The 20,886-nt window shown below is 48.0% G+C and overlaps 1 protein-coding gene across 5 annotated transcripts in view; it reads left to right on the top strand.

The window, feature by feature from the left end:
• Positions 1-7,576: 7,576 nt before the first annotated feature.
• The window catches only part of SKI (SKI proto-oncogene), a 165,823-nt gene continuing 152,513 nt past the window's right edge, over positions 7,577-20,886 (top strand). For 3 of the 5 annotated variants that reach the window (XM_084821898.1, XM_084821895.1, XM_084821896.1), the window contains exons 1-2: positions 7,846-8,184; positions 8,468-9,852. In XM_084821898.1, coding sequence (XP_084678024.1) covers positions 8,914-9,852 — 939 coding nt within the window. In that variant the 5' untranslated portion in view covers positions 7,846-8,184; positions 8,468-8,913. Of the gene's footprint in view, positions 8,185-8,467; positions 9,853-20,886 lie in introns of all 5 variants that reach the window. The other 2 variants (XM_084821899.1, XM_084821900.1) reach the window with 1 other exon arrangement.

A 20,886-nucleotide genomic window follows, 5' to 3' on the forward strand; every position in this document is an offset into this window, starting at 1 on the left:
TAAACCCACATGTCCATGTGTTTGTGGACCCCGATGAAGGACCTTGGGCAAGATGCCCCCTTGCTGCGTGTGCCTCCTCCTTACCACAGTCACTACTACCCATTTGATTGCCCTCTCCCTCTTGGTCCAATCCACCCCACAGCCCAGAAGGAATGGGTAAGGCAAGTGAAGGCTGCTGCACGTTCACCTGATTCTTGACACAACTCACATCCTTAGTAGGGATGTATGAGACATTTGTTTCAGTTTGTTTTTGATCAGGATTTACCCAGTTTGCACTGCCTGGACGAACATGGATTCGGACACAATCTGAAGTCGAAGTCTGTACATTTTTGAGCTTGCAATATGATTTGTGGACCCAAAGGATATGTTCAACAGCATGCATACATTTGAAAAAATGCACGTGAAAACATCTGTATTTTGAAAAATATGCACAAATATGCTTTAATCAATGGGAGAAGAATGCATAGATTTCAAAGATGTGCACAACGGAGCTGGACATTTGGAAAATATGCATGAAAATATGCACAGATTTTCATCTGAAAACAAACAAAAAACGAAGTTCTCGATGTGATACGGACTCAAGTCAGAATGAGCCTCACGATGGAATTCGGAGAAGTTCACCAAGCTTGAGTTTTGCTGATTTGCATCCTTAGCCAGGGCAAGTGAACAGGCAGTGACAGCAAGTTAGAAGAGCAGAAGCAAGGCCAGGGAGCTCTGGGGGCCAGCAGTGAATCCCCTGATGGGGTGTGGGCAGTGGCAATTCCCCAGTGATGCTGCCCCTGCCTAGCTTAATCAAGGTACCCAGATGTGTGTATGTGATCCACATTTTATATGCTTACTGCAGAAACCACCAGTATACAAGAGGCAAATGTAAGTATGAAATTACCCCTTGACTAACAGTCTGCACACCTTCTGAGCTCTTTTCTACACCAACCCCATAATGTTTCTAATCAGCTACTATACTGTAGTGTTATCTGTTACCCCCACCCCCACCCCCACCCCTTCTCTCTCAGTGCCCTTGCAAGCCTGCCTGGAGGCCTCAGGAATTCTAAACTGGACTGCCAATCAGGAAGTCTTAGGTTCAAATTTCACCTCTGCCATGAGCTCACTAAGGGCGCAATATGTTTATAGAAAAAGTCCTACAATTCCCAATATGCCCCAGCCAGCATAGCTGGCTGGAGGGACACTGGGAGTTGTAGGACTTTTTTTCTGTCTAAACATGCATAGGATTGCACCCTAAGGGGCCTTAGGTAAGCTACTTTCTCTCAGCATCTGTCAACCCCCCCCCCCCTGCAATATGGGAGATAATACTGACTTATCTTACAAGGTTGTTGTGAGGTGTAGAACTAGATAATGTGAAGCACTTTGAACACATGGCAGTGCTATATAGATGATGATTTCAGTTATTATTAATACTGTGGGCCAGTCTGAGTGGGATTTTGCAAAGCCAATGAGGGAAAAAGACTTGTTTCCAAAATCTGTGGCCTGTTATGACTACCTTTCATACTCATGATTAATCCTCCCAGTTGGTACCACCCAATTAATACCATTAGAGCATATGGTTTGCATGCAAACCCTGACATCTCCAGGTAGAGCTGCAAAAGACCCCTTTCTGAAGCCTTGGAGAGCTGCTGCCAGTCAGTGTAGGTAATACTGAGCTAGGTGGACCAAGGGACCTGACATCTCCAGGTAGAGCTGCAAAAGACCCCTTTCTGAAGCCTTGGAGAGCTGCTGCCAGTCAGTGTAGGTAATACTGAGCTAGGTGCTTGGTTTAAGACAGCTTCATATGTCTTAAGGGAAAGAGTAGCTCAGTGGTAGAGCGCATGCTTTGTATGCAAAAGGTTTCATCTGCATCATCCCCAGCTAGGGCAGGGAAAGAATCCTGTCTGAAACCCTAGAAAACCCTACAATGTTGCTGGACCACCTCTTGCAGGATCCCTGACCATGGGCCATGCTGAGTTAAATGGTGTAGACAATACTAAGTGAAATAGATCAATAATGGTCTAGCTGGGTATGCAGTGGCTGAAACAATGGGCAGGGAGATACACATTTGTGGATCCAAATTAAGGTTGGGCCTGAGTGGTCGGAATATTGAACTTACATCTCTTCTGGTTGTTTTTTACATTTCAGATGTTGCTTTGCTATGTCAGAAGTTCAAAATCAAATGTGATTCCTAAAGATATAGGAAGTTGCCTTATGCTGAGGCAGACAACTATTGGTCCATTTATCTTAGTATTGTCTACACTGACTGACAGTGATTCAAAAGAAATGATGAATGCTGGTTTTGAGCTACAGATCTCTCTTATCTGACCAAGTGGAGCCCTGCAGAACTTGAAGCTTCCCACAAGCTTACTCACAGACATTCCTCCAAGGCCAGGTATTGGGTCATCTACATTCTTCGTCTTATAGTATTTTGCCATATTTATAATGATGTTTTAAGATCCCAAGATTTCAAGGGCCAGTGTAAAATGGTTAGATTGGGCACAAAGTCTTTATCCTGGATGTGAACTGAGCAAAGGTAAAAATGCAACCAGTAATTAAAAAAAAAAAAAAAACTGTCGCTGCCTTAACATTGTTTATTCAGTAATTGATTAGTGTTTCCCCTTAGAAGTGGAAGAAACACTGGTGCATTTAAGTTGCATTTTGGGAATACACACTTGCAAACTCACAATTTGAGACCTGCACCAGTAGGGGGCAATCTTTCCTATATGTGTAGTGTACATTGCTTTGAATAGCTAAGTACTGTATATATATAAAAAATTCGGAGGGGCGTTCACTGTACTGTCTTAACATGTTCAGGTTACTCACCTAAACCCCATATAACTTCATCTACAAATGTTTCCCTGAACTTGGCAGTATTTTTTACACTTTTTTTTTTTTAACAATAGTTTTTAATCAGCTTTTTTAGAGCTCTGTAATAAATAGTCATTAATGCAATATTAAAGCAAAAGTAAAGAAAGAAATAGAAATAACTGCAATTAAAACAGAGCACAGCATTAAAGTGGTTATTTTTTGGAGGCAGTTATGTGTGTGTAGGTGTATGTATTGCATATCCATATTGATGGCATAGTACAAATTCTTAGGGCTGCGATGTTTAGTTATTTAATTAGGTATATTAATAGAATAAAACACTTTGACTAAAAAGATGCCCCTGATTAATTAGAAGATTTAAATTTTTGTAATATTTTCAGTACAAGTACTTTTAAAAGGAGCAGATGGCAAGTGCCAACTTATGAGAGTACGAGAGGGAATGGAATATGCTTCTTTTAAGGCCATGCCTGACATGACACGTAGGTGCATCATCTAAAGCAAGGCTCGGAATTATGGGAATTACAGTCCAACACTTCTGGAGGGCACCAGGTTGAGGAAGGATGATCTAAAATTAGTATGCTTTTTTCTTTAGAACATTTATGCAAATGTATGCAAATTTTAATCAATCAGCTCATAGATTAGCACCACAATCCTATGCATGTTCACTCAAAACTAAGTTCCATTGTGTTCAGTGGGGTTTATTCCCCTGTACGGTGTCCATAGGATTGCAGCCTCATAATGATGGATCAACTAAGATTTTCTAAATATGGCAGCAGCTCTACAAATACTCTCTCCTCTCTACTTCCCTTCCTCCTCCCTGCCATCCATACAATGTGTCCATATGTGCATGCGATTATTATTTGTACATGTCACTTCGCAAAATTTCATAAGCAAGACAAGTAAGATCTCCAAAAAGCTTGCATTTATCCCTGAACATTTTATATTGTAATGGGAAGGTGGGGTGGGTGGGAGAGAATGAAGAGACCAGAGTAGCATGGGAGTTTGGTTATAGTTTAGGATGGAGTTTAAGGGCTGTAGCTCAGTGGGAATCATAGAATCAGAGAATAGTAGGGTTGGAAGGGGCCTACAAGGCCATCGAGTCCAACCCCCTGCTCAATGCAAAGCACGGAGAGCACCTGCTTTGCATGCAAAAGGTCCCAGGCTCAATCCTTGCTGGAATCTCCACTTAGGACTGGTAAAGACCCCTGCCTGAAACCCTAGAGAACCTCTTTTCCAACCGGTTGCCCTGCAGATATGTTGGACATCAACCTCCATCTTTCCTAGCCAGCATGGCAAACGGTCATGCTGGCTGGGGATGGTGGGAGTTGCAATCCAGTTTGGGGGAGGGGCTGTAGCTGAGTGGTAGAGCCCCTGCTTTGCATGCAGAAGGCCCCAGGTTCAATCCCTGGTGTCTCCAGATAGGGCTGGAAGAAACCTTGTCTGAAACCCTAGGGAGCCGCTGCTGCCAGTCAGTGTGGACGATACTAAGCTAGATGGACCAGTCGTCTGGTGCTCGGTACAAGGCAGCTTCCTATGTTCTTGTGATTAAGCTATAAACCAAATGCCTCACAGAAAAAGTGGGATTCTAAGGAGGGATTTGAAAGAAGAGCGTGAGAGATGGCAGGCAGCACATGCAAGCTGCGGGAGTGCGTTTCAGGCATAGATAGAGGGCTGCAGGGGAGAATGGGTAGAGCTAATAAGAGAGACGGCTGTGGGCGGTAGAGGTCCTGCTTCACCATACAGCAAGAAATAAGGAAGACAGACAGAGCAGGGCAAGGCCGCATCAGAACCTTTGTTTGTTTGTTTGTTTTGGCAACTTACATCCTGCCTTTCAATAAGTTCTCAGGGTGGCTTTCAAAACTTTAAACAGGGTTACAGAAGAAGATGGGAATCCTTAAGGAAGGACTTAACACAGTTTGTGCAGAAGGATTAGCGAATGCTCTGGATATAAATATTAGTACTATCATTATCTAATATGATGAATGATAGATAATTCACATACCCATCCATATAGGCATGCATTTTACATTCATCGGTATTTGAATGTAATTAGTAATATATCAGAATAATGGGTTGGATCCAGACTTATTCATGTATATATACAGTGGGTGGGTTTTGTTTTTTTGTTTTTACTAGAATAACATTGTAAGCTGCTTTGTGAAAGCTTTTTGCTTCAAAAAGCAGGGTATAAATACATAAATAGACACATGTCTTCACAGACTTGCAATCCAAGTGCAGAGCGATCTTATGCATGTTTACTCAGAAGTCTCACTGTATCCAATGGAGTTTACTCCCAGGTAAGTGTATATACGACTACAGTCAAAAGCGGCAGTCCACTGAATATCGTAAAATTGGCTTCATGACTACCTTAAGTCCCATTGATTTCAACGAGTCTACTCAAAGTATGGCTAAGTCTGGATCCAACCCATTGCATAATATACATGGTGTATGTTTATGCCAGCCTTCACTAACCTACTGCTCTCTATATTTTTTGACTACAGGTCCCAGCATTCCTGACCACTGGCCAAGCTGACTGGGGCTGATGGGAGTTGAAGTCCAATAGTCTGGAGGACACCAAGTTAGGGAAAGCTGGGTTATGTTATACCCCTGCTGCAGCCTTCCCCAACCTAGTGCCCAGGGATTTTTGGACTATTAAGTCCCATCAGCCTCAACCAGCATGGCCAATAGTCAGGAATGCTGCTACTCGTAGTCAAAAACATCTGGAGGGGAAGGCCGCCCTACCGTTTATGACTTCTTCAAATCACTTACTTCAGAAGAGTCCAAGAGACTGAATGGTCATAATGCAAAATTATGTCAAAGTTAAGTGTTCGGGCTGCTATCTTAGGCTAGTTAGGTAGCTTAACTGCCATTGAAGTCAGTGTGATTTCCATCCTGACCCTATGAATGTTCACTCAGAAGCCCATTTTGCCACATTCAGTGGGCTCCTAGTTCAGTTCACTCCTAGAAGCCCATTTTGCCACATTCAGTGGGCTAATAGGATTACAGCCTAACAATATGCAGGACTGCAGCTTTTGGCTCTAGTTCTGTGCACGCTTTCCTGGGAGCAGGTTCCATTGCAGGGGTGGGGAAACTCTTTCAGCCCAAGGGCGGAATTCAGTTTTGGAGAAGCTCTTGGGGGCTGCATTCCAGTGGTAGGCAGGGCTGAAAGCAAAGGGATCAGGGCCAAAGTCAAAAGGGGTAGGACAAAAACACCCCAAATATTTGTTGTAGTTTTGTTGTGCTTTGTGGGAGCAAATATGCGATTCAGCATTTGGGGCTCAAATCTCACCCCTGCCTTGTCTTCAGCTTCTTGGCCAAGTACAGTTTTCCTTCTGTGCAACGGGTGTTGGGACAGAAATCTGTGGGTTCCAAAGAGTGGTCTTGTGTTTTGGAAATTGTACCCCAGCTACTTAGATTATTGGGCAAGCTATGCTTCTTTTAGCCTCACCAGTTTGCCTTCAGGGGAAATAGGTGGTTTGTGGGGAGAGGCCGTAGCTCAGTGGTAGAGCACATGCTTTGTGTACAGAAGGTTCCAGGTTCAGTCCCTGGCATCTCCAGGTAGAGCAGGAAAAACACCTGCCTGAAACCCAGGAGAGCCACTGCCCATCAGAGTGGACAATACTTGGCTAGATGGACCAATGGTCTCACTCAATATAAGGCAGCTTCCTATGTTCCCATGACTGGTCCTGCCCACCATGGCAGCCATTTTCTGAATGAACAAGCCCCATCACAGCACCCATTTTGTGAGAGCACCCATGACATGCTCTCAAAATTCCAAGTGTTCTCGCTGGCCAAAAAAAGTTGAGGACCCCTGTTTGGCAGTTCTCGCTGCCAGTAACTAAACCTTAGGAGAGGGATTTAAAGAAGGGGGGGGGGGAGAGACTGCACAAAAGCTAGGAAACCACCACACAATCAGTGGTTGAGGAAAAGGAGGCACGGCCTTCTGGGGGACCCCAGGGGGGTCAAATTTGGTTCGTTAACCTGAGGTTTCCCACCCCTGCTCCACTGGATATAGTGGAACTTACTTCTGATAGGATAGTTCTGTATTTGGGTTGCAGTCCGTGAGGATGTGTGGTTATTTACGTATTTCTTGATTTAAGTAATTATACTCAGATTTTGAAGCAAAAAAGCCATCACAAAGCAGCTTACCACACTAAACTGGTATAAATACAATTTAAAATGTGCACGAAAATAATTGCAAGGAGCCGTGCAATAAAACAGCAGCCACTTAAAACTAGCGGTTCAGTAAAGCAAAGGCATTTGAAAAGACCTTCCAAAACAAGAAGGGTCTCAGAGCATTTCAGGGGTGTGTGTGTGTGTGGATTTGGCGAGTTCCACAGTCACCAAGCCACCACCAAGAAGGCCCTGTCTGTAGTTCCTGCCCATCATACCTTTATTAAATGGCAGGACAAAGACCTTAGATACCGACATCAAGGCCCAGATAGGTTCGTACAGCTGTAGGCAGTCCGGCAGACGTGTGCTTCAGACGTGTATGCTGCAAGATGCATGCCCTTGTGTTTTGGTTCGAACGGGGAGGATTTTGTGCGCGGGGAGCTGCTGCGCCTGGGGGTGCGACATCTGTCGTGAAACGCTTCATTTCGCTCGTGCAACAAAACTTCGTCCAGCTTTAGGAACAGATCCTCAGGGGAGAAGTTACGGGCGCCGCCGCGCAGGCTCGCCCTCCCGCCCTCCCGCCCGCGTTTCTTCGCAGCCTCGAGGTCCGCGAACCTCGCATTTTACCCTCCCTCTCCCAGTCTTTGCCGATCAGGGCTGCCGCTGTCTCGCTCCCCCCTCCTTCTCCCGCGCGCGCGCGCGCCTCGCTTGCCTTTTGCAGAGCGGCTCGGGGGAGGGCAGGGCAGGGCCGGGGGGAGGCGGCGCCCGTTCCTGGAAGAGCCCAGCCTGGGGAGTCGCTCGCATTCTTGGCCGGGGTCCAGGAGCTGAGGCAGACGCCAACAAGCGGAGCGGTGGACGGAGGAGGCGGAGCGCCCAGCCAGCCAGCCAGCCTGCATTAGCTCAGCTTCGGAACACCCTCAGTCTGGGCTGGAGCGTGGAGCCGGGAGGATGTGAGCTGGCGCGGCTGCAGTCCCCGCACTGGAAAGGCGAAGAGGCGCAAAGCGGAGCGGGGGAGGAGAAGCACGGGGGAGCCCCCCTCAGAAAGAGAGCGGGGCGCTTTCTCGCCGCTGCGGGGCCCGCGGGAGACGGAGAGGGCGAGCGGACAGGAGGAGACGCCTCCCCCTCGCAGCAGCCGCCTCCCGCCTTCGGGAGATTCCGGCTGCGCCTCCCCGCTCCCCCTTCCTGCCCCGCTCCCCGCGAGCAAGCTCCCCCCCCTCCCCCTGCTTTTCCTGTTTTTTGGTGGACATGGACAGAAAGGAGGTGAGTTCGGCGACGCCAGGCGCTGCTGCTCGGGCATCCTTCGGCCCCCTCCGGCGCTGCTAACTCTCCGAGCCCTTCCGCCTTGCTTGCTGCTCCAGATTCAGTAGCTGGGGGGGGGGGTGGGGGTGGGGGTGGGGGTGGGGGGTGTCGTGTGAGACGGGCGTGCGTGCGTGCGCGTGTGAACGGAAGGTTGCAGGCTTGGATGGGGACGGGAGGGGAAGCTTCGCTTTGAGGAGGCGGCGCGCTTTTTCTTGTTATAACTTTCTCCTTCTTCTTAATGCAGAGAGCGGTGTGCCCCCCTCCTCCGGATTGGCTCCTCTTCTGCTCCAGCGCCTAAAGGCATCCCCCCCCCCCCGCCGCCGCCGCACTTCCAGAGGGGGCGCCCGGAAAAGCGGAGCGAAAGAAGCGCAACCCAGCGAGGGGGCTGGTTGGTTTGTGGAAATACGAGCTTCGGCGGCGCTCCCTCCCTCCGGCTTCAGCGGACAGCAACGCGTTGGGAAAGAGAGGAGTTTTCTCGCGCACAGCGGGGAGGGAGGAGGCTCGGGGACGTCGAGCCGAGGAAGCTGGGTTGCTACTGTATCTCCGTGGCTTTTTTTTTTTGATTATTATTATATACTTTTTTTGCATCGTTGTTGGAGCGCTAAAAAGAGAAGGGAAAGGGGGCAACAGCAGCAGCAATACTACTACTACCAGTGCTACCAAGAAGGGACGGCGCCCGAAGCCCCTACCATGGAGGCTGCCAGCCGGAGCGGCTTCCAGCCTCACCCCGGCCTGCAGAAGACCCTGGAGCAGTTCCACCTGAGCTCGATGAGCTCGCTGGGCGGCCCGGCCGCCTTCTCGGCGCGCTGGGCGCAGGAGCTCTACAAGCGCGAGGGCGGCAAGGAGCCGTCGGCGGCGGCCGAGCCCGCGCTGCACTTGCCGCCCGCGCAGCCGCCGGCCGCGATGCCGGGCCCGTTCTTCATGCCGTCGGACCGCTCGACGGAGCGCTGCGAGACCGTGCTGGAGGGCGAGACCATCTCGTGCTTCGTGGTGGGCGGCGAGAAGCGCCTGTGCCTGCCGCAGATCCTGAACTCGGTGCTGCGCGACTTCTCGCTGCAGCAGATCAACGCCGTGTGCGACGAGCTGCACATCTACTGCTCGCGCTGCACGGCCGACCAGCTGGAGATCCTCAAGGTCATGGGCATCCTGCCCTTCTCGGCGCCCTCCTGCGGGCTCATCACCAAGACGGACGCCGAGCGGCTGTGCAACGCCCTGCTCTACGGGGGCGCCTACCCGCCGGGCCGCTGCAAGAAGGAGTGCTCGGCGGGCCCCCTCGGCGGCCCCCTCGAGCTGGAGCTGACCGAGCGCAGCTTCAAGGTGTACCACGAGTGCTTCGGCAAGTGCAAGGGGCTGCTGGTGCCGGAGCTGTACTGCGCCCCCGGCGCGGCCTGCATCCAGTGCCTCGACTGCCGGCTCATGTACCCGCCGCACAAGTTCGTCATCCACTCCCACAAGTCCCTGGAGAACCGGACTTGCCACTGGGGCTTCGACTCGGCCAACTGGCGCGCCTACATCCTCCTCAGCCAGGATTACGCCGGCAAGGAAGAGAAAGCCAGGCTGGGCCAGTGCTTGGACGAGATGAAGGAGAAGTTCGACTACAGCAGCCGATACAAGAGGAAAGCGCCCAGGGTGAGCGGGGGGCGAGGGGCCGGCTCCAGACGTCGCCAGCGGGCAGGGACGGGCTCTGAAACGGGGCGGGCATTGGTTTGCGGAAGACGCGTGAACCTTCGTGAGGCGGATGTGGGTCATATGGGTCGCAGCCTTGAAAACCGTGCAGCCAGGCTATGCGCCACACGCCCGCCTGCCTGTCATGCGCATCCCGTGGGACTGGCGTCCTCCGAGTGGAGGTTACACAGCTTGCACTCACACCGTCAACCAGTCATTTTCTCTTTTCAGAAAAGTGGTTACTGCCTGAGGTTAGCCTCAGCGCTGTTCTCCACCCCACCCCCTGTTGCGGGATCACAAAATACGTAATCTCCTTTTGGGCTTCCACCACATGGCTCGAGGCGATAAGTGGTTTTAAAGAAACCCAGTGGTCTAGGATTGGGAGATGTGGAGCCAGATGCGCTTATGTTCACTTGGAAGGCTTGCAGGATACAACTGGGCTAACTGCCGGACAAGTGTACAGCTGTAAGACTTGCACAGAGGTCTTAATTCTGGCAGGAATGGTACGGGTGAGCAGCTCAAAAACCTGCTGTACCCACCCCAGGGCTCCCCATACCATGCTAAAACTCACACTGCCATAACCTGGGTGAAGCAGGAAGGGAGAGTGTGTCAACCCAAAAGTAAGTCTGGTTGAGTTGAGTGGGACTGGGCAGAAAGGATACGTAGGAATAGAATCATAGGCAGTAAGGAACTCAGTTGGACTTGCGACTGAGTAAAAATAGTTAGGATTGTACTGGTAGGTTTTTTAAGGTGCCCCACACAGAGTGCTTTGTCTCTCTTTTTGGCTGCAGACTCAGTGCGGTTACCCTTCCTTTTAAAATAAATCTTTTGGTCTTTCCTGTTTTGGGGGTTACTTTTACTTATACAGACTACCAGTGTTCTCTTCTGGAATTTGTCTGCACCACCAACGTTGGGTCAATAAAAGATGTCCTATTAACCTTGCTGCCTTCGGGGTGGGGTGGGGTGGGGGGAGAGAAGCTAGCTCATCAACCATCCTTGCATACATTTTTCTTGTTGCAAGCCGAATTGGTTGCTTTTTTGTTTTGGGCTGTTTTTTATTTTATGTGTTTACTTAACTAGGACACACACAGAATATGTGCATAACCTAATAAATGCTTGCTAATTTGCAGAAATACCAGGCTTCTCTCTAAAATTTCACAAATACAGGGAAAATATAAACTAAATAATGTCACCAGCTTCTAAAACATTGCATTGGAAGGGTAAGGAAACAAACACACACCCAGATTGATTTTAGACTGTACTAATTCAGCGTTCTTGTAAATACGGTTGGCGTCTAGTATATGTGTACAGACTAGATTGCGTATTTTGGGTGCCCGGCACTGTCTGACTCTCACTCTAGCCCTCCCATCTCTCCCTGAAAGTAATTCTTGTGTATGGGTTATATACACGCTCAGGAAATCAGTGTGTCTCTGCGCAAGCTGCTGCAACAACCTTTAGACTATACCAGGCAATTGTTAGAGGCTGCCCAGCCAGACAGGTAGAAAGTACAAGACACTCTTTATTTAATCTGTAGTAGCTTTCAGTTCCCAGAATCCCTAGGGTTGGTGGTTGGGTGAAAAGGGGAAGTGGTGTGTGTGTGTGGGGGGGGGGTGGGGGGGGAAGGTGGCCCTGCCTTGGCACTAGTTCTTGCCACTGACGGAGAAATGTTGTGAGCTTCTTGAAAAACTTGCCTGTGGTCAGACATAGGATGTCTGACTAGCTGGTGGGTGTAGTTGGTGAGCAACAACTATGTAACCCCCCACCCCCCTTCATCCCCTTCAAAAAATGCAAGATGGAGCAAAACAGAAAACTCGAGTTAATTCTTTAACTGCACAGAATCTTTTGGTAGACTCTGAATCATGGGAATTTACAGGGTATCAGAGGAGAATCATTTAATGCTTATTAGGGAATGTTCAGTTAAGACTTTTCTCTTTAAACACCCACACACCTATTTTGGATAAAAGGTGCACGTACCCACACACATACAGGCACACCACAAATAACCCCAAAACCTCACTAAGCGTTGGACAGCCAAAGTAAGTTGGCTCATTGCTTCCCACTTCTAGCTGTTCTCCTGTTTCCACTGTTAAAATAGAGGAACTAGCTCTTGTTTTCTCCTCAATTTTCCTCTCCCTCAGAGCTTCAGTGTAAGAGCTATTGTAGGAACACCAGGGTCTAAAGACTCACATTATCTCTCATAGTCAGAGAGATGTGTTCTTAATGGCTTGTCTATCTTCAGCTAATCATGTGCTAAAAGTGGCAGTTTGGGGGCTGTCGGTCTTCATGGGTATGAATGGAAAGAGGAGGAGGAGTGAAAATGGGGGATGCATTTTTTTTAAAGTTGGGCATCTTTTTGAAGGCTTGTGTTCCATTCTGGGCAACACAAACAAGGAATCTTTCTGCATCCAAGTCCCTGAGTGATCTGGTAGAATATTATTTAGTACCATTGGAATCATAGCGACTTATTCATAGCTAGCTCCCTTCATTTTTATGGTTTTCAGTTACCATTGTGATGACAGTTTTAGTGGCTTTTGATTTGTGAAAGAATTCAGAAACTAGCATAGAAATTCTGAAACTGACTTTGAGCCTGGTGGTGTAGTCTTCAGTTTTTCTGTGTTTGTTTTATGTACGGCTAGCCTGCCATTATTTAAAACAAAAATAGCATCTATCAGATGGATAGAATGTAGATCTGCTGGTAGATCTCTAGGTGATTTGCAGTAGATCAGCAAGGATTTCTGACCCCAAATTATTTAACAATAGTAGCAAGAAAATTACTCCCTCCCCTTCCACCATCCTAAATTATCCTGCTGAAATAAATGAAGAAAGGTGGGGGGTAACAAGGAATGGATTTTTATGAGGAAGGGCTGTGAACTGTATTGGTTTGAGGTATCAGTTGGATACAACTCGCAGCCCGTCCACAAAGAATTCTGTTCCCTCCCTGGGCTCAGAATTCTTTGATTCTAAGTGCATGTCTTTTGCACCAGGTTCCATTTGGTGGATCTTGGGGTTCTAGTAAAGAGTAGATCCTGCAAGCCTGAAGTCCGCCCACCACTGAATTAGGCCAGAGTTGGTGTGACACTTGAGATTAAATTAAGCTTTAAGCTGGTCATCTAAAAGCAACTGTGTGGGCAACTGAGAGATCAAAATGTAGGGAAAAGGATTTGAACATGACAGGGTGTGTGTGTGTCCATTTCATGAAGCTGGGAGAGAGGGAAATACTTGTTGTGGGGGAGAGGGACTTGGGGGGGGGGATGATGCAGCATGTGGATCTCCTTTTTGTGTATCGTTTCCTCTTGAGTCAGAGAATGTTGCTTGAAATATCCCCAAAGAGACTGAAATAAGTAGCATTTGCTTTGGTTTGCAGAAGCAATGGTCAGGCGGAAGGGTCAGGATATGCATACCTTCATCTGTGCCCCAGGAATGGGGTGGGGTTGAATGATTGCTTTACCTCCATTACTGTGTAGAGCTGGACTAGGCTTCAAGGCTTTGAATTTGGCTATAGAACCTTATATTTTACTCTTGAGGGGGCCTTCTCACTGATTTATCTGCCTGGCATCCCAAGCAAAAAGCTGCTTCTCCCACATTCTCTGTTTGCCCAACTTCTCTTTCTAGCAGACATAGTCAACAGGGAATCCTGTGTTAAGGTGGATTTGTATCGCAGCAGATAACCACGCAGAGAGTAAAAGCTAGCTCTGCTGTTGGTAGACTGTGGCCAGAGGCAAATAACATTGAAATAAGTTTGGGGTTTCCTAGAGAGGAAATGGTGGTGGATGGGGCAAGGGAAACCCGACCGATCTTATGTTTGGCTGCTTATGTTTAACTGTGTTAAGGTCTGTTAACCCAGCTCATTCTTAGCTAGATGCATTTGTGTGTTTTGCTTACAGCTGTCAGCCCCTCTGTGGGGCTTGCGCCATGCTCAGTCCATTATGGCTGTGTTGCTACCTGGAAGTGTCCCCAGCTCATGGATGGGAACGGTGTGGATTGCATTTGTGTGCAGAGGGATGGCATCACCATCATTATTATTTTGCGTGGTGCATCTGTGAGAATTAGGGTGTGGTGAGAGGCATGAGGTGCATTTGCATGGTGCTGTTCTGCTGCAGCATGGCTCTGTTGGACTGTGTGTTTCCCTGAAGTGGACATGGGGATGATGTGTCTTTGAGTTGGTGGGAGGAGCTTTCTACGGTGGGTCTATGTGAATTGTATTTTTCTTCCTCTGCTGGAGGCAGTCTGCATAATCCAAAAATTAGTGTGGGCTATAATTTGCAGGGGCAGCTCTTCTCTTTATGCCTGGGGTGGGGAAACGGTGGCTCTCCAGATGTTGTTGGACTCATAACTCCCATCAGCCTCAGCCAGCATGATGGATGTTGGAGTCTGGAGGATACAGGTTCCTCGCCTCTGCTTTATTTCTTGTTTGCAAGCTTCCCAGAGGCATTTGGCTCGCCAAGAAGGTGCTGGGCCAGTCAGAATTTCGGTAGTCTTCGGCAACGCAGTTCTTGCATTCACAATATCGGTATAAGTCGGCATGTGTTCAGTAGAAGTTCAGAAATCTTCCACGCATATAGCAACTGCTGGAGGGGAAGGAGAGCCAACTGCTTTTAGTACTTCCCACCCCTGTTCAGTTTCTCCTAACATCTTGTTTGCTATCCTTGGGCTTAATCATTCCTACGTGGACTTCTTCAAACCTCCTAAGCCCCTTCACCTTCTGGACTTTGTTCTTTAGCTTTTTTCCTAGAAATGTGTTGTTTAGCTTCCCTGCACCCCTCCCCCTTGCCTGCCTCTTCTCGGCTTTTCTTACCTTCCTGTGACATGGTCTGCTCTCCCCAAAAACAGTCTTAGAAATTACAAAATACATACTGGGATTCGACTGGTTCCCACTTCCTGTTCAACTGTACATGTGAAAACAAGGCTTCTTGTTCCTAGTTTTGAGTGTGGGGATGGGATGATCCTGTTACCTGATCACTGTTAGTTAACAGCCGGTTGCTTTTGTATGCCAAAGGCTGTTGACCTCAGTTTCTCTTGTCCTCCCATCTCTGCCCCTTTCTCCCCTCCCTTCCAGCTCATGCTGTTCCCATCAGGCTGTCTAATGTGTGCCTACTTTCCTGCACACCATGTTGCTGTGGTGGCAGAGCTGCCGAATGTTCAGAAGGGGCCTTACAGCTGCATGTCCGTTGGTAGCCCATCTAGCGTTGGAGTCCCATCGTTTGATACAGGTCCCTATTGGGAATGGCATCTGCAGTCAGTTTGACATTCTCCTTGCCTTCACACAGTGTGTATGCTTAGTACAGCTATCTAAAATCAAGACTGTTCTTCTTACATGATGTGTGAGGGTTGCGGGAGAACTCGGGTACAACGTCATGTATGAAGATCGCGTACCTGATTATTTCCCTGCATGTACAATCATTGGGAGCGTGCTGCCCATTATGGATTTCCGGCAGGGGTGTAGTGGTGGGAGGTCTCTCAGGGATGAAGACCTGGGACTAAGAGCCAGGACTCAGCCAGGGTCCTCCCACTGCCAGCCTACGGTTGTGGGCCAGGCTCTTCCAGCCGTCTCCTCCCCTTCCCTGCCACCGAGTGAGGGTGAAGCTACAGTATCATATTTTGAAAACCTAAAATGTTTGTGTTTGAGTGAGTGAGAAAGATTTTAACACCCCTGCATTTTTGCCCAGAAGTCCAGTTGAAATACCCCTGCCTTCCTCTCAGCTGCACTGTTTCTGGATCCCAGTTGAAGGCTGTATATCTTACAAGGTTGTGTAATCGTAGAAGGGCCTGTGGCTGTGACTGCCACGAAGGGACCCCGCACTTCTGAATTCGCCACTACGTTACTGCTTTCCAGTGCATGCATCATCTTTTCACACGGGTAGAGTACACAGATGTACACGTTTTTATTACACCTCGGTAGAAAAAAAACTAGTCTGTGAAGTGGCCCTCAGTTAGGGGTGTATGAAATCCCACTTACCTGGCTCCACTGGGGTCCGCAGGTGGGGGGAGGCGATCCTCCCCCCCCCCCCCCGGAATCCTGCCCAGCCAGCTCTGCTCTGCGGCCAGTCCGTGGAGCCGCCGGCTGGGCCGATCTGCAGCAGGGCCTCCGGGCTGCTGTGGATGCAAATGGCGTCCCGCGTAGGGGATGCCATTTGCGTCCCTATGCTAGCCCGTGATAGGCTACGTAAATATTTACGTAGCCTATCACAGCTAAAGCGGGGACGCAAATGGCGTAGGGCTGCTTTATCCGCTGCCGCCGTAGGCCGCTTCAGCCACCGCATCCGCCACCAGGTAGGTCCGTCTCAGGGGGATTCTGTGGGGTGGCGGGGGTGGGGTGGGGGAGGCCGTTCTGCCATGGATTCTAAAGAATCTGGCCTCACTGGAGTCCAAGGCGGAATTCTCCGACATCCCTACCCTCAGTTAACCGAAGGAAAGAGGAAATGACAGTCTGTCTGCCTGTCTGTTACACACATACATTCCATAAGGCTCAGTGTCCTCTGAGGTAGTAGTAGAAACATTCTGGATAGTCATATGCAAACAATCACAGTTGAGGAGGTCCCCGTTTCCGTTTCATAGTAATAATCTCTCCCAAGCCAGTGATAGGTATGGCATGAAGAGATCGAAGAGCAGAAATCTATTTGCGCTGAGGTAATGCAGTCTTTGGAGCGATCTTGTGAGACTGTTGAGGCGTTTTGCCTTTTGTGGTGGTTGCAATTCCAGGTTATGGCAGCCTTTGCCAACCAAACTTCTGGTGTCCTCCATGAGTATGCATGGCCATCACTTACAACCTTGGGGCTGCTGCATACATTACAGAAGTGTAGGATACACATCTGTATAAAGCACGTTGCCATTTAAAAAAAATCTTTCTCATGTACACACCATCTATAGCACTCCTGGCCCTAGAGTCTACATTCAAGTTGGTGAGCAAGTTGTGTTAAACTTCAGTATTGCCTAAATGCCATAGACCTTTGGTGGATATTTGGAGTGTTTCAGTTGAGTGGTTTCAGAGCTTTTCGGTGGAAAGCTGTTGGCCATTGGCAGGTAGTGCTTGCAGCTTACAGTACAGGCTGTAGTTACATAATTTTATTCTGGCCTCTCCCTCTTTTCTTGCAGAATATTATGTAGGAAAACTATAATCTTCAGAAGAGTCAGTGCACAGAGGATCCTGCCCATTGGGGCCACCTGGGACATAGATTGATTTTTGTATAACAAGGACCTCATGAGTGGTTGAAGCACCTTTCGGACGGAGCTGTTCACACAACACGCTAAGCCACGCTCAGTGGTTGAGTGTGGGTTGCCTTGAACCGTGGGTTGTTTGTTGAACCATGAGTTAGTGTGTTGTCTGAACGCAGTGCGTTTTCCACAGGGTGGGTTATCGTGTTGTCTGAACGCAGCCAGGGTTGTTTGTTAACCATGTGGCTTGTTAACCACCCTGAACAACCCAACAACAAACCTTGGGTTCTCAAGGGGGCTTGTTGGAGAAAATAAGCCACACTGCATGGTTAACAAGCCACTCTGGCTGCATTCAGACAATACACTAGTCCACAGTTCAACAAACAACCCACAGTTCAAAACAACCCACACTCAACCACTAAGGGGCTGTTCACACAACGCGCTAACCCACACTCAACCACTGAGTGTGGGTTAGCGCGTTGTGTGAACAGCCCCTTAAGTGGTACTGTAGGCTGCAGAATAGAGGAAGAAAGGGCAGTATTCTCCTAACTCCCCCCCACACGCACCCCCTCCCCGGTCAGGTCCTTCTGGCTTGGACAGGTGAAGTCTGGGTCTCTGCCTAGACAAAGCAAAATTTTAGTCCCGCTTGTATGGCATTAGTTCCCTAGTCTCTCCCTGCCTGTTACTTTCCTGTTACCCCTGTCAGTTACTCCCCTTATGCATCTGCCTTCTGTGCTTCCTTGCGTCCTTCTTCCTGCCTCCTCATCTTAAACCCTTGCCTATCTTCTGCTTCCAGTGCTCTGTCCAAGCCCTCTGGTGCACCATTCCATTTCAACACAGCACCATTCCTGTTGGGACATATGCTCTCCGCCCCATGCACGCTTGGCTGCTCTGTGGCCCACTGCTGCTTCCGGACACCCAGGACTAGACATTTTTTGGATCGCTCTTCAATACTGCAGTTAAGGCTTTTGAAGTCTTGGGATGCATCAAAAGTTAAAAGAATGAGCCTGTTGTGGTTCCAATCTGGCATGGTACTAGAGAACCTCCCCCACCTTCCAATCAGTAGACCTGATTTATTTTAGCGAGGAGATTTGGGGACATAAATGAATTTGGCTTTCAATTAGTGGAAGCACTCTTAATACATAAGTTTGCCTTTAATATTTGCTTAAATGTATGGGGACCTCGTTATGCTAAATAAGATCTATGTAAACTTTATTGCCATCTTTTTGATCTCCCTCCCTCCGCCCCTTTGTGTGTGTGTGTGTGTGTGTGTGTGTAGAAAAGGGCATTTTATATGCTTTTCTAAACTTGAGGAGTAAACGTTATCTTTGTGCAGGTAATCTTTGCATTCCATTCTGTCGCCTCAGGCAACTGCTCACGCAATAGTCTTCAGTTTGCAAGGAGAAAATAGTGGGGCCAGCATTGATTTTGTGTTAGTTTGTTTTTGTTTGAAGGGGGGGAGCACGAGAGCTGACTTTTAATTGCTTTGTGGGAGCATGTTGTATTCCTCCCATGCCCCATCTCTGCGACTCAAGTTTAATGACAAATAATAACAGGATAGGGAAGGATAAGGATCCCAATTTATTTATAATAAAGGTACCTACTTTATGCATAATTGAATAAACTGTTTTGGCTAGAAGGCAGGGAATACATCTTGAAATAAATTAATATTTAAGTTCAGTGACTAGACTGCTGTAATAGAAGGACAGGCTGCATGCAAAATTTGGAGTCCATTTTTAAAGCGTAGTTTTCAGTGTGGTAGTCAAATTGTGTCTGGGCTCTACTATATTACAGTGCAGTTATGCACTTGTGTTATTGAATGCTCCTTCATTCAAAACACTTTGCTTATAGAAAATGAGTATGTTAGATGAATAGGTTAGCATTTATTCATTTGATTTGTACCCTGCGTTTCTACCAAGAAAATTGCATTCAAGGTCGCATCCTCTCTAAGCAGCTGGTTTTCCAAGTGCAGAGTTTTTAAAACAAAATTTTTGGAAAGAGCATCCAGACATGAGAACTCCCACTTGCAGTCTGAAGTGGTACAGCCCAAATGGTTGACCATCTCAATAACATCCAGGCCTGAATTGTTCCTCAAACAGAGTTAACTCAGGCTATTTGCACTGTGACATTTTCACTTCTTTTTAGCGTTAAGATAAAGCACACTTGTGAATAAGCTCACAAAGTAGCCCGCACATTTCCTGCTCTCCTATCTGTTAAGAGGCTAGTAACCCGTGTTTACATGTTGGCCATGATGGAGGGGAAGTCCCATCCTCCACAGCCAGCATGGAAATGCAGGCTACTAGTGTTTTAGCAGGCTAAAAAAAAGAAGCCTTCGACCAAGGAAAGGCTTTCCTTTCTCCGCAACTAGCATGGAAACCAAACTGGCTGGCAGAGGAGGAATGGAGCAATCCATCTCTCTTCTACAAGCCCACTCATGGTTCTGCATGAAATTCCTGTCGCCTATGGTTACCAGGTGAGTTGCTAAATCCAAGGTTGACATAAGCAGAAATTGATACTGGAGTGACCCAGTATGGATTTCTTGGTCTCACACGGCATTTCTCCTCATGTCACCTTAGGGTATAATCCTATGGATGTTTAGACAGAAATAAGTCCTACAATTCCCAGCATTCCCCAGCCAGCATAGCTATGCTGGCTGGGGAATGCTGGGAATTGTGGGATTTATTTCTGTCTAAACATCCATAGGATTTCACCCTTATTCATTCATATCTATGTTCCTTCCCACCACTGATTTAGGTCAGGACACCAGTTCTGGCTACTCATGTAGTAAACTTGTTCTGATGCCGAAGTGATCGTGCAGCTCATAACATTTTGACGATGCTTCTGTGTAATGAGCACTTGGAAAGCCTGAGCATTTGGCTGTACATGGAATGCCCAGAGAATAATTGTCCCAATCCATAGCTTTCCAAGGTTCCAAATGTGTGTATCTAAACAAGGGGAAATAATGATGACTGCACACAATTTTTGTGATTACTTACAATATCAGAAAACCTCTCCGATCCATGTGTCGGAGCAGTATAGCCTCTATAACGCTACATGTGTTTGGATCCATCACAAAGACTTGGAGAACATTGCTTGGTATGTTAAGGATGAGATGTCTGAATCCCATAGTGCTGGCCTCAGACCAAGGTAGAAGGAGGATCTGAAAATGCCCAACAGAGCTCTTTACTCCTGTGGCTCCCACCCCAGCTGGGCCATGGGGTAATCCTCTTTCTGCTTGCCAAGCTCTCCCTCCCTTACGTGGCTCCAAGGACTGCACATGTTTGCTGGACTTCCTGGTAAGGTAAGACCAGGGACGAAAAGGAAAGGTTCCTTCTGTGCAGGCACTGGGTCATTGCTGACCCCTAGAGGGATGCTGCTTACACTGGCGTTTTCATGGCAGACTATAATGGGGTGGTTTGCCATTGCCTTCCCCAGTCGTGACTACCTTTCCCCCAGCAAGCTGGGTACTCGTTTTACCGACCTCAGAAGGATGGAAGGCTAAGTCGACCTGAGCCAGCTACCCGAGACCCGGCTTCCGCTGGGATCGAACTCAGGTCGCGGGGAGAGTTTCGGTTGCAATACTGCCACCTACCACTCTGTGCCACACGAGGCTCTCCAGGGAACATGACAGTTATTTCCAACTCTCCTCACTTCTGAAAATAAAGCTACATTGTTGCAACGTTCTGTTGCGTCTCTGTCTGATTTATTTATTTATTTATTATTAAATTTATTAATCGCCCATCTGGCTGGTCACCCAGCCACTCTGGGCGATGTACAACATACAATAAAAACAGTTTAAAACAATAAAATTTACAATAAAAACATTTTCTAAAATACCCTAACCCA

This window comes from Heloderma suspectum, chromosome 15 (genome assembly GCF_057233095.1).
Source record: "Heloderma suspectum isolate Gila_16-S chromosome 15, 16-S_ref, whole genome shotgun sequence".
In the NCBI taxonomy this organism is placed as follows: domain Eukaryota; kingdom Metazoa; phylum Chordata; class Lepidosauria; order Squamata; family Helodermatidae; genus Heloderma; species Heloderma suspectum.